The 14,591-nt window shown below is 36.3% G+C and overlaps 1 protein-coding gene across 1 annotated transcript in view; it reads left to right on the top strand.

Moving 5' to 3' along the window:
- SYTL2 (synaptotagmin like 2) overlaps positions 1-14,591 on the top strand; it is an 81,897-nt gene that overhangs the window by 59,736 nt on the left and 7,570 nt on the right. The window contains exons 12-15 of the mRNA XM_007946250.2: positions 1,918-2,037; positions 3,547-3,716; positions 5,640-5,742; positions 10,203-10,373. Coding sequence (XP_007944441.2) covers positions 1,918-2,037; positions 3,547-3,716; positions 5,640-5,742; positions 10,203-10,373 — 564 coding nt within the window. The remainder of the gene's footprint in view (positions 1-1,917; positions 2,038-3,546; positions 3,717-5,639; positions 5,743-10,202; positions 10,374-14,591) is intronic.

Raw genomic sequence — 14,591 nt, 5'->3', positions numbered from 1 at the left:
ATGAGTCAGAATCGACTCAATGGCAGTGGATTTGGTTTTTGGTTTGGCATGGACATCGATGAACCCTATCTTCAAACATTCAGCTCTTGTTTATGTTTAAGATCCCACATTACAGCTGCATTTGGAAAGAATCACTCATCTTTTGGAACTAACTCATTAGCAAGAAACCAGTGGCAGTCACCCCATGGAGTTCCTATGGTTTTATACCTTTGTAAATCAGCTTTGGTCTCCCAACACAGGAGGATTTGGGTGGTCATGTGAATGAACCATATAATATTTTGAGAGGCAAATGATACCAGCTCCTAATTTTTTTTCCCCTCCTCCCTTCAGTTTTAACTTGCTGTCTTATAGTTCCACACAGAATAGAGTCCAGATCATTTGGATTCATGCATCACAGATGCCAAAATCAAGCCATATCATTTTACCTTTCAAAGTATATAGAGTTGAACTGAGCATTGAAAAGGAAGTGGAGATAAAATCAGGCCTTGTTCCCTTGTTCACGGTCTCTTTGAGGCTTAACATTGGTCACATGTGTTGAGTGCCAGCTATGTGAAATGCGTTGTTCCATGTTGACAAGACAGGTCCAGTTTTTTTCAGTAGTTCACTAAGGAGTCTGATATACTAGGTAGAATATAATACATGTGGTAATAGAGGGACATGCCTGTAAGCATGTAAGAAGTATGAGAACAGAAACACATTAAAATTGTATACTCTATTTTTTAATCCTTGAGCGGGGATTCTTTTCTCATCCATCAATGTAAGTGATTGATTTTGTTGTTCTTTAACCCCTTTTCTTAATCTGCATTGGAATTGGCATCCATTATATTAATGCATAATTGCATGGCCCTGGAATATGTTGGCATGAACTAACTACTGTGTGTAGGTGGTCCCTTAACCATGGTAGCCACTGAACTACCCCATAAACCCTCCAAACCAAAAGAAGCTCATTCTAAATCACAAATCACAAATGTTTTAAACCTCTATCAAATAAACTTAGATTAAATATAAAAAAATTTGTTGTTGCCACTTCCTTTCTTGTCTCAGGTAAATATTTCCTGAGACATCATTAAAATAAGTACCTCATTGCTTTTTTTTTTTTTTTTTTTTTAAGAAATGTATTAAAATCGAATGTGGACAGAATACTTATTTTATATACTACCCCATGACAACATAACATAAACAAATAGCACTATAGGAATATATAAAGGATGGCTTAAAATAAAAACATACCTTTAGTTGAAACATCAGACTGGAATTTCTTTTTCCTAGTTTAACAGAGTCTAAAGTAAAAGATTTTATTTTTAGGGACATTATGGCTATGTTAATAATGAGGAATTTCAGCATGACTTTTTTTTACAGTAAATCTTAGACCATTTATGTCTGAGTAAAATTGATTTCTCATATATATCATGAAAGTTCTCCATGAAAAATAAATATACAGTTAGGAGCTCTGGTAGCATAATGCCTAAGGCACTTGACTGCTAACCAGAAGGCTGGTGGTTCAAACCCACCAGCCACTCCTCGGAAGGAAGGTTGGGCAATCTACTTCCATAGTGATACCACCTCAGAAACTCCAGGAGGGGTCACTATTAGTCGGGTTCAACTTGACAGCACATAACAACAACAACAACATTGAATGACAAGAAAGCTTGCAATAGTGCTGCTGTCTGTAGCACCTTTTGGTGAAAAAATTAACTTATTTTGGTAGCTAGCCACTATCCTCCTTAGATGAGGTCCAAGGCAGACCATCCGCCCCATCCTGTATCCCATTCTCTGACAGTTATCACTAGTGTCCATTGACCTTGGGAAATATCATAGATAAGTGGGACACCAAGATATTGTCTTTGACTAAACAGAGATTCTGATTTTGACTCATTGTGAATTTAAATACTGTGTGTATTATATGATGTTTTGTAGAGTGATGACAGAGAAACAGATACAGCATCAGAAAGCAGTTACCAGCTCAGCAGACACAAGAAGAGCCCGAGCTCTTTAACCAATCTTAGCAGCTCCTCTGGCATGACGTCCTTGTCTTCTGTATGTAAACAAATGCACCATGTTAATATCTGCTTCTGTGAACCTTGCTCAGCCTCGCTCTTGCTCATTGAAAACGTCCTCCTGTTGTATTCCTCAGATTCCAAGGGCATGAGCTTCTTCTCTAATCCGCAGTTAGCTTCTAGCTTCCTAAATCTCCCTTTTCTCTATTTTACTTCTTTTTTTTTTTTTGAAAGGGGAGGGAAATTATGGAGGGGATCATATCCATTATAAATGTGTTTTTTTTAAGAAAACAGTACTTCAAGAATAAACCTAAATTGCCAACAAGATAAACTACTCCATTTCTCTATGCAACAAATAGGGTAACTGTAATAAAGTCTGCTTGTATTAGATATATGTTCATATACTGTTTACACATACGGAATTATACCTCTCTTTAGCAAATCTGATGAATAAAAATACCAAAGTTCATAAAAGAGCATGTGAGGTGATTCTCATGGAAGGATTTGGAATAAGGTTTTTAAAGGAAAACTCTCTAAGGATAGTTGCTCAGACTTGATTTAAGAAAATTTTACTTACAAAGAACTTCTTACGTAAAGTGAGGTAGTAGTGTGTGCGTGTAGTGTGTGAGTGTATATACATACACACACATAAAAATATATCTGCATACCTTAACCAAATGTTTCTCTGATACACATACATATAGGATCTCTGGTGGCATAGTGCCTAAGGTATTTGACTGCCAACCAGAATGCTGGCTGTTCAGACCCGCCAGCCACTCCTTGGAAGGAAGACTAGGCAATCTACTTCTGTAGAGATACCACATTAGGAACCCAAGGAGGTGTTGTTATGAGTTGCAGTCGACTCAGTGGCATTTAGCATGACACATACATATATTCTTAGCTCACCAGGTGTTCTAATCAAATGATAAAACTGTGCTTAAATTCTTACAAGATTGGCATTTATCCCATTCTTTGTTTTGTTTTAGAATCTGTTTAAATTGAATTTCTGCTGATAAAAATCTATTGTCTGCCCTTGGGAAGATTTTAGGGGCCCTTCATTAGTCATCCGTTTCCTATCCTTTCTGACCTATAAAAGCACATGGTTCAGTAAGCCTTTTCTTAGAGTCAGTGGGTGGGTAAGGTAGTAAAATTCCTTTTCAGTGCCCTACAAATTTGATGGAGCAATGTGTCACTGTGGTTTGTGGTCCTGAGGCTTATCACATCCTCTGTCTTTGACTTTTAAATATGCCTGAAAATGGGGATGTGGATGACATCTAGCATCAAATCACCCTTCTTTGAAATGAGGCAACAACTACATATCTTTGCATTTCACTTTTCATCTTAGTCTGTTAAAGGGCAAATGTTTTTAAGCACTTGTCATTTGTATCATGCCAGGTTGTCTGGGTTGATACATCTTTATGCCATATTAAAGTAAAGCTTTTATATGCAAGTTAGAGAAATACTGGCAAGCAAGGATTTTACCCATGGTCCTTATGCTGAGTTCAAGAATGAGGTAGAAACAAACACTGTGTGTTTCTGATGCTTTCAGGTGAGTGGCAGTGTGATGAGTGTTTATAGTGGAGACTTTGGCAATCTGGAAGTTAAAGGGAATATTCAGTTTGCAATCGACTATGTGGACTCATTGAAGGAGTTGCATGTTTTTGTGGCCCAGTGTAAGGATTTAGCAGCAGCGGATGTGAAAAAACAGCGTTCAGACCCGTGAGTACATTTTGGAATCACCTACTTTCTCCTAGCCCTCAAACTATTAATCTTGTAAGCATTGGAAGGGAAGAAAGTAACCAAAGGGAGGGTTTAAGACTGTTAAAAGGACTGTTTGAAAAAGAAAAGTTGAAGGTAACACTTTTTTATTTACTTTATAAATTCATATGCCAAGCTTATTAACATTTGAAAAGGACTTTTGAGGTCATCTTGTCCAGTTCCTTTATTTTACAGATAAGGAAGTAAGAGCCAGTGACTTATTTGCCCAAATTCAGATAATCAATGGAAGAATGAGGATTAAGAGCTGGAACCCATGCCTCTTTACACAACACTTTTTCTAAAATTAGGGACTTGTGGGGCGTAAGTAAGGAGCCATGGTGGCACAGTGGTTAAATGTTCAGCTGCCAACTGAAAGGTCAGCGGTTGGAACCCACCAGCCACTTGCAAGGAGAAAGATGTGGCAGTCTGTTTCTGTAAAGATTACAGCCTTGGAAACCCTGTGGGGAAGTCCTACTCCATCCTATAAGGGTCACTGTGAGTAGGAATCAACTCGATTGCAACAGGTTTGGTTTCTTTTGCGGGGAGCATAGTCATAATGTTTGTTGTTGTTAAGTGTCATCGAGGCGGACCTGACTCATAGCGACCCCTCCTTGGGTTTCCGTGGCAGTATCACTATGGAAGTAGATTGCCCCAGCTTCCTTCCCAGGAGTGGCTGGTGGGTTTGAACCCCCAGTCTTTTGGTTAGCAGTCAAGTGCCTTAGGCACTACAGTACCAGAGCTCCCAAGTCATAATGTTTGGTGCTGTAGAAATAGTTGTGATTCTAGAATGAGGCAGCTTCTATATTTAAATTACATCCTACAGAAGATTTTTAGGGAAAATTACTAGTTCATCTTTTAAATCATAGGCTTGATTACATTTCATTCTATTTGCAAAAGTTGAATCATGTCTCCCACTTATCTCTTTGCAGAAGTCTGAGAAAAAAATCCTTTTTCTTTTTTTATCATAAATATAACTGGGCTTGATGTCATTTATTTATTTATTTATTTTACATTGATATGACTTGATTAAGGAGCCCTGATAGAATAGTGGTTAAAGTGCTCAGCTGCTAACTGAAAGGTCAGCAGTTTGAACCCACCAGCCACTCAACAGAAGATGTGGCAGTCTGTGGCTATAAAGATTACAGCCTTGGAACCCTATGGGGCAGTTCTCCTCTGTCCTGTAGGGCTGCTATGAGTCAGCATCAACTCAGCAGTGGGTTTGGTTTGTTTCATGGCTTAATTAGATGTGTGCTAAGATTAACTTTTTTTTCAAAAGACCATAAAAAAACATAAAAAAATAAAATAAAATAAAATATGTAAGCACAAAGCCTTTTGGCTTAGGGAAAAAACTAATACCCACAACACATTAAGTACTGTTTTTAGTTGTTGGTAGCTGTCCACTCAATTCTGACTCACATTAGGTAAAAGGAAAAGTAGAATTTGGAAAATGTCCTTTAAAATTCCTCGAAGCAACACCAAATGATCAAGTCTTCTGAAATCCCTTTAATCATTTAAGTATAAGGTATAAGTATTTATTACTTACTGCTTTTCTCAGTGTAAGTAACTCTGGTGGCACAATGGTTAAATGCTGGGTTATTAACCAACAGCTCAGCAATTTGAAACCACCAGCTATTTCGTGGGAGAAAGATGTGGCAGTCTTCTTCCATAAAGATTTACAAAGCCTTGGAAATCCTAGGGGGCAGTTCTAGTCTGTCACTATCAGTTGGAATTGACTCAACAGCATTAGGTTTGGTTTTGGTTTGGTTTTTCTCAGTGTCCTGAAGTAATTATTTTTGTTGTTAGTTTTTGATGCATTTTTTTAAGTAGAAGTAGAAACATTACTTTTATCTCCTGACCATCTTAGGTGTTAAATTCTCTTTTTAGATATGTAAAGACCTATCTGTTGCCAGACAAAGGCAAAATGGGCAAGAAGAAAACATTTGTAGTGAAGAAAACCTTGAATCCTGTATACAACGAGATATTGAGGGTACGTGAACTCTCTAGATAGGAAATTCATAAACAATGACAGGTATTTAAATATCCATGTCTTCTTGAGTAGTGTCTTTACAGATAAAGTCAGTCACCAAGAGAGAAGGGAAATAATAAAAATTTTCTGGGAGTCTTGCTTTTTATGAAGCTATCTATTATGCATTATCTCATTTCCTCTCCATAAATACTTTGCCAGGCAGGTATTATTATCTGCATCTCACAGATGAGGCAAACGAATCTTAGGGAAATAAAGTAAATTGCTCAAGGGCACACACCTGGTACAGTTGAAAACAGCAACCAGAATGATCTTCTAAAAGCAGAATTCATCTCATTTCATCACTTAAAACCTTTTAGGATTTCCATTACTCTTAGGATCAAGTCTGTGCTTCTTAACATGCATACCAGTCCCTCTGCAACCTGAGTTTCAGCCTCATCTCTCCCTTTCATATTCTCTATTCAAGCCACATTGAATCCCTTTCAATTCTTTGGAGCAGCTATATTTTCTCACACTACTAGGGCCTTCTGTTCATTTTGGTTAGTAGTTCTCTCCCCACATTCTTTCCCTAACTACCTCCTGTTGTTGTTAGGTACCATAGAGTCAGTACCAACTCTTAGTGACCTTCTGTACAAGAGAACGAAACACTGCCTGATCCTGTGCCATCCTCACAATTGTTGCCATGTCTTGAGCCCATCATTGCAGCCACTGTGTCAGTCCATCTTGTTGAGGGCCTTCCCCTTTTTCACTGACCTTCTACTTTACCAAGCATGATATCCTTCTCAAGGAACAGGTCCCTTCTGACAACATGACCAAAGAAGGTGAGATGAAGTCTGGCCATTCTTGCTTCTAAGGAGCATTCTGGCTGTACTTCCTCCAAGACAAATTTGTTCATTGTTATAGCAGTCCATGGTACATTCAATAGTGTTCTGTGGTCCTTCCTTATTCATTGTCCAGCTCTCACATGCATATGAGGCTATTGAAAATATGAGGTGCACCTTAGTCCTGAAAGTGACATCTTTGCTCTTTAAAGAGGTCTTTTCAGTAAATTTCCCCAATGCAGTATGTCATTTGATTTTTTAACTGTTGTTTCCATGGGTGTTGATTTTGGGTCTAGGTAAAATGAAATCTTTGACAACTTCAGTCTTTTCTGTATTTATAATGTTGCTTATTGGGCCAGTTGTAAGGATTTTGTCTTCTTTGATGCTAAAGTGTAATTCATACTGAAGCTGTAGTCTTTGATCTACTTATCTACTTCAGCAAGTGCTTCAAATTCTCTTCACTTTCAACAAGCAAGGTTGTGTCATCTGCATATTGCAGGTTATTAATGAGTCGTCCTCCAATCCTGATGCCTTGTTCTTCTTCATATAACCCAACTTCTCAGATTATTTGCTCAGCACACAAATAAGTATGGTGAAAGGCCACAACCCTGATGCACACCTTTCCTGACTTTAAACTATGCAATGTCCCCTTATTCTGTTGGAACAACTGCTGCTTGGTCTATGTACATGTTTCTCCTGAGAACAATTAAGTGTTTGGAATTCCCATTATTCACAGTGTTGTCCATAATTTTCTTTTGTGATTCACACAGTTGAATGCTTTTGCATAGTCAGTAAAACATAAGTAAGCATTTTTGTGGTATTCATTGCTTTCAGCCAAGATCCACCCGACATCAGCAATGATATCCCTCTCTCCACATTCTTTTCTGAACCTGGCTTGAGTTTCTAGCAGTTTCCTTTCAATATACTGCTGCATTCATTTTTTAATTATCTTCAGCAAAATTTTACTTGCATTTGATATTAATGATATTGTTTGATAATTTCTGCTTTCTGTTGTATCACCTTTCTTTGGAATGGGCACAAATATGGATCTCTTCCAGTTGGCTGGCCAGGTAGCTGTCTTCTAAATTTCTTGGCATAAAACAAGTAAGTGCCTTCAACACTGCATCTGTTTGTGAAACTTCTCAATGGGTATTCCATTAATTCCTGGAGTCTTGTTTTTTGCCAATGCCTTCAATGCAGCTTGGACTTCTTCCTTCAGTACCATCAGTTCTTGATCAAAGCTACCTCTTGAAATGGTTGAATGTCCACCATTCTTTTTGGCTCAGTGACTCCATGTATTCCTTCCATCTTCTTTTGATGCTTCTTCCAGCATAGTTCAATATTTTGCCCCTAGAATCCTTCAGTATTGCAAGCTGAGGCTTGAATTTTTTCTTCAGTTCTTTCAGCTTGAGAAATGCGAGTGTGTTATTCCCTTTTGATTTTCTAACTCCAGGTCTTTGTACATTTCATTATGGTACTTTAATTTGTCTTCTCTGGCTGCCCTCTGAAATCTTCTGTTCAGCTCTTTTACTTCATCATTTCTTCCATTCACTTTAGCTACTCTCTATTCAAGAGCAAGTTTCAGAGTGTTTTCTAACAGCCATTTTGATATTTCCTTCCTTCCCTGTCTTTTTAATGAACTTGTGCTTTCTTTATGTATGATGTCCTTGATGTCACCCCACACAGCTTGTCTGGTCTATCAGTCATTGGTGTTCGGTGCATCAAATCTGTTCTTCAGATGGTCTCTAAATTCAGGTAGGATATACTCAAGGTCATGTTTTGGCTCTTGTGGACTGGTTTTAATTTTCTTCAGCTTCAACTTAAACTTGCATATGAGCAATTGATGGTCTCTTCCACGGTCAGCCTCTGATCTTGTTCTGACTGATATTAAGCCTCCTCATCCCTTTCCACAGATATAGTCAATTTGATTCCTGTGTATTCCATCTGCTGAGGTCCATGTGTATCATTTCCATTTTTATTGTTGAAGAGAGGTATTTACAATGCATAAATCTTGGATCTTGCAAAATTCTATCATGCGATATCTGGCATCATTTCTTTTGCCAAGGCAACATTTTCCATCTACCAATGCTGCTTGCTTGTTTGCAACTTTCATATTCCAATCAACAGTAATTATCGATACATTTTGAGTATGTGTTTGGTCAATTTCAGACTGCAGATGTTTGTAAAAATCTTCAATTTCTTCATCTGTCTCTAGGTGACCCTGCTGGTATATGAAATACCACCACAGTATGACAGACTGGCAGATGAGCAGTAGAACTACCACCTTCAAAGCCTTAAATCCCTCTTCCTATGAGAGTTTGTCCATAATCCCTAATTTCCCTTGCTACCTTCTGCTTCAATAACATGTTGCATACTAAGCTATATTAACACTCAGTACTTTAAGTACTGGTTTAATTGTCAGCCTTCCTGCTAAACTGTAAATTCCCTGAAGGAAGATAACAACTTTAAGTTCCTTACAAACTGTGTACCCTTGGGAAAATTGCTTATTTACAACTCAGATCTGATCAAATGATTTAAAAAGTTAATAAAGTGATTAGTATACATTAAAGATTTAGTAAGTGTTGGCTATTAGCTATTACTTTTGTAGCCCTAACTCTTGGTACAGTGTCTGGCATATCATAGGTACTCAAAAAAATGTTTATTGGAGGGTTGGATGGATGGACAAGTAAGTGAAAAGTATACTTAGTTCAAACACACATATTCTTTTTCTCTCCCAAATTGTATCAGGATACTTTAGTTATGAGTAACAGATCATTTCAAACAAATAGCATTAAAATATACTGTTCATTCTCTCTTTCTAAAAATTCTGTTAAAGTATTTGATATCCCCTGGGAAAAGAAAAAGCTATTAAATAAACTCTTTGTCATCCATGGATTAATTAACTACTTTGTAGATTTTCTTTAGTAAATTTTTAATCGTAATCTGACTATTATGTACCCCAGCACCCTACTATTTCTAGGTCAGCTACTTCAACCCTATACTCAGGACATGCCAGCTAATTTAAATAGTAAACTCAGAGAAAGGCAAGTCGGCTACAACCAAAAGGGATATTCACACAGTACATTCTAAAGCCAAATGGAGATTATTTTTAGAAGTACTGTTATCCCTTCAATGATTATATATAATCAAGGACTTACTACATTTAGATGAAAAATGGTTATGATGCCAAATCTTTTCCACTTGACCATATGAAACAGGAAAAACAAGTATGTGATTTTTGAAAAAAATATTTTATCCTTACGTAGAAAACAGAACATTGGATTTAACTTAATTTGTATTTTTAGTCTGAGTTTAATTATTGTTTTACCAATTAGAACAAAAAACTCAGTAAAAGTTGAATAATTGGCTTTGCTTTTAGAGAGCTATTACCAGCTATGATATTTGAGCTATGGTTTGCTTTTCCAGAGAGGAAAAGCAAATTAGCTTTTGTGGAAGATGGATTTCAGTTCTTTGAAGCAATACACTTTTAGAATAAGATGACTTCGCAATAATTTTCAGACTTGAAACCTAGCAGATGAGAAAATCTGATCTACACAGATGATTATTCTCTTCATCTCTATGTCATAACTTTGGCATGAAGTAATACTATTCATCATTTTAATTTCCTTCTTTGAACTGCAGTACAAAATTGAAAAGCAAAGCTTAAAGACACAGAAGCTTAATGTATCTGTTTGGCATCGGGATACATTTAAACGCAATAGTTTCCTAGGTGAAGTAGAACTTGATTTGGAAACATGGGACTGGAACAACAAACAGAATAAACAGTTGAAGTGGTACCCTCTGAAACGGAAGGTAAGTTCAGAGTGATCTGTTTGGTTGATTGGTTGGTTTGGGACCTTGTATGTAAAAACTAGTATAAAATTGCATTTCATCTCGGAGTACTAATTCACAGATTGGGATCATTTTAAACTAGAGTGAAGAGATGCTAAAAGAGATTACAGGGAGAATGTTTAAATCATTTAACATGAATGTTTCAGAGACATTAGAAAGATAGTTGAAATAATTAAATTCTTTGAAAAGTGGGACTTAATTCTAGCCCGGGGAGCTCTGATGGCGTAGTGCCTAAGGCATTTGACTGCTAACCAGAAGGCTGGCAGTTCAAACCCACCAGCCACTCCTCAGAAGGAAGGTTGAGCAATCTACTTCCATTGAGATACTGTCTCAGAAACCAATGAGTGGTTGCTGTGAGTCGGATCTGACTCAATGGCAGTGAGCTTGATTTGTTTGGTTTTTGTTTTTTTTTTAAATTTTAGCCCAGTAAATCATCAAATTTTGATAAATATTACATGTGTCATTTGAAAAGAAAATATATTCTGTGATTGTTGCATACAATGTTCTGTATCTATCAGTTAAGTCAAGTTGGTTAGTAATGTTGCTTAAGTATTCTATATCTTAACTTCTTTTATGCCTGTGTATGCTTACTAAGAGAATATGATTGTGGATTTGTATTTTTCTCCTTTTAGTTTTGTTATTTTTGCTTTATATTTTACTTTGAGGTTGCCTAATTAAGTGTATGGGGAGCTTTGGTAGTGCAGTGCTTAAGGCATTTGACTGCTAACCAGAAGGTTGGCAGTTCAAACCCACCAGTCCCTCCATGGAAGGAAGATGGGGCAATCTACTTCTGTAAAAATTCACTGCCTCAGAAACCCAATGGGGTCTCTATGAGTCAGAATTGACTTGATGGCAGTGAGTTTGGTTTGTTTGTTTGTTTTTTTAAATTAAATATATAGAAATTTAGAATTGTCCTATTTTCCTGATGGATTTGCCATTTTGAAATCTCTCTGTTTATCCCCAGTAATGCTTCTTGCATTAAAGTCTACTTTGTCTGTATTAGTATAGCTCTGTCAGCTTTCTTTTGGTTAGAATTTTGTATCTATTTGATATGCAATCTTTTAAAAAGTTAAGATATGTTTCATGTAGGGAACAGTTTTGATTTTTTTCCAGTCTAAAAATCTTTGTCTTTTAAAGGGTAATTTATTCCATTTGTATTTAATGTAATTATTGACATTTATATTCAAATCATCTTAATATTTGTCCAATTTACCTTATTATTTTCATAATTATTTCCTTTGAAATTAATCAAATATTTTATTATTTCATTTTTTCTTTTATTAATATGTCAATTATAGTTTCTTTTCTTTTTTCTTTATTGATTTCCTTAGAGATTAAAAATGTATCTTTGATTTGTAAGTGTAATATAAATTAGGATTTTTACCACTTCTAGGACAATGAAAAGAAACCAGAATATTTTAACTTCATTTATCCCTTCTCCCCATTTCTGTGCTATTGTTTATAATGTATTTTAATTACACATGTATTTTAAGTCTCACAAGACATCATTATTATTGTTTTATACAATCAACATTCATTTAGATTCAATTAGCACTTTCTATTGCTCATTCTTTCCTATAAATATGGAGTTATTTTTTCTGCTTGAAGACTTCCTAGTTTTATTTTTAGTGCATATCTGCTGGTAAAAAATTATCTCAGGTTTTTTTGGTATCATGACATCTTTTTTTACCTGCTTTTCTTTTCTTTTTTTTTTTTAGAACTTTTGCTGCATTGCTAGGTTGGCAATTATTTCTTTCAATATTTGAATATGTTCTATTATATTCTGACTTTTATCATTTCTGTTGTTAAGTCAGCTTTTAATCTTATTTTTGCTCCTTTGAAGGTTATATGTCTTTTTCTCAGATTTTAGGATTTGTCTCTTGTCTTTGATTTTCAGCAGTTTTCATTCTAATGAGCCTAGGTGTAGTTTTCTCAGTATTTATCCTGTTTGGAGTTCACTGAGCTTCTTGATTCTATGTCTTGGTTTCTTTCATAGACTTCAAGTATTCATTGGTAATTATTTTTTCAAATATTGCTTTTGCCACCACTGTTCTTCTCTTCTTTTCTCCTTCTAGAACATGCAATTACATGTGCAGTCTACTTTTTCACCCCATCTCATATGTATCTTATACTCTATTCTGTATTTTCTTTATTTTCCTTCAGGCCAGGTTTTTTGTTTTTTTATTTTTTTGACTAACCTAGCTTCTCCCTCCCCCAACAATTCTGTTAACAGGTGTGTCTAATCTACTATTAAACCCTTATACAGGTTCTCAATTGTATTTTTTTTTTTTTATTGTGATTTGGGTGAAAATTTACAGAGCAAATTCACTTTCCATACAGTAGTTCACCTACACTTTGTCTCATGACATTGACCACAATTCACCACAATATATCAGCTCGCCTCCCACTTCCTCCCGACAGTCACTTCTTCCCTGTGTCCATCCCTCCATGCACTCCTGCCCCCTGAGCTGTCTCCCTGTGCATAAACAGCCCTTCTTTCTCCCATGCTTGTTCTCTCCAAGGAGTGTATTTACCTCAGGTAAATGTTCAACTCCTATGCCTGTCTTTTGCTTGGCTGGAAGCCATAGGTGTGGTTCAATTCTGGACCTTAAGGGCAGCTAGGGGCCATAGTCTCAGTAGTTCCACTAGGCTCTATCAGACCAGCAAACCTGGTCCCCCTTTTTTTATTTCCCAAATACTTTAGAGTTTTGTTCCACCTTTTTCTACCTCTCTATCCAGGGTCTCCTACATAGATCCCCCTCCAAGTGGTTGACATTGGTAGCCAGGTACCCTCTAGTTCTGGTCTCATAGTTCAATTGTATTTTTTAAGACTTCAATTTTCATGTGAATCTTCTTTATAGATTCCATTTCTCTGCTAAAATTTTCCATCTTAACATTATCTCAGTGAATATATTGAAGTTATTTAAAATATGTATCTAAAAACTCTAATAGCAAACATTTGTGAATGTCTCTTAACTATTTTTTTATCTTAATTTGGTCATTTGACCTTGCATATTGGTATGCCTGGTCATTATATATTGTACATATAATATATTGGACATTGCATATAAAAAGTTCTAGGAATAATCTGAGTAAGTTTACTTTTGTTTCTGACAAAGTAGGACAGACTAATCTACACTGGGAATGAGCCGACTTGATGCTGCGGACGTCTTCATGTTGTCTAATTCTTATTTTTCCATATTCTGAGGCTATGACCTTTCAGGAGTTCAAACTGAAAAGCCTAGGGAAGTAACTCTCAAATTTTAGCAGGCATCCAGCTCACCCAAAGGACTTGTTAAAACAAAGATTGCTAGGCCTTATCCCCAAAGTTTCTGATTCAGTAAGGTCTGGGCTCAAGAATTTGCATTTCTAACAAGTTGCCAGGTAATGTTGATGCTGCTGGCCTGGAGACCATACTTTGAAAACCACTAGGGTACTTTCCAAGGCTACTCCTACTTAGCAGACCCTAGACTCCAATTTTTATTTCCCAACCCCATGAAACTGCCAAAAGCTCTGTTGAGCTCCTCAACTTCTTTCTACTAGGCTTTTTATACTCTCAGTTTGGCACTACTTACAAATCAGCTAATGCCTTGAAATGAAAAGTAGAAAAGAATGTCAGGCTCTAAGATCTTATCCATCTGAGTTACGTCTGTCTTGGTAATTCTTTAACACTCTCAAACAGATTTTTTTTTTAAGCCAGCTTTTCTTATTCTTAGTGTGAAGTAAAAGTTGGTGTGATCCAAGCTAGTCCATTATAGCTAAAAGTGATAAATAGAAAAAGTACATACAAACCATTATTTAGCATCTGCACAGTAAAATAATTCTACTAAATAAATCATTCCAAAATGTTTCATCACAATCACTTGAGGCCCTTATTTCCAGCCCTACTTGGTGAATATGAATTCCTCTGAAGGTACCAGACTATCTCCCCTTATGTTTTTGAGACCTAGCCATAGTTCTAAAGGACTAAAATTTGAAAGTAAAACCATCTTTCTGATATTTGAACATAACACATACACATTATTTTTCTACCTTAGTTCTTATTTCATGGATAAACACTGTAAAACTGTTGATCAATCTTTGTTATTCTTGTGGACTTCTACTTAGTTTGTCTAAACTAGCTCTGGTAGCATAGTGGCTAAAAGCACTTGACTGCTAACCAGAAGGCTGGTGGTTCAA

This window comes from Orycteropus afer, unplaced genomic scaffold (genome assembly GCF_000298275.1).
Source record: "Orycteropus afer afer isolate SDZICR_OR568_19922 unplaced genomic scaffold, OryAfe1.0 scaffold00154, whole genome shotgun sequence".
Taxonomy (NCBI): domain Eukaryota; kingdom Metazoa; phylum Chordata; class Mammalia; order Tubulidentata; family Orycteropodidae; genus Orycteropus; species Orycteropus afer.
This window is presented reverse-complemented; position numbering and strand designations above follow the sequence as displayed.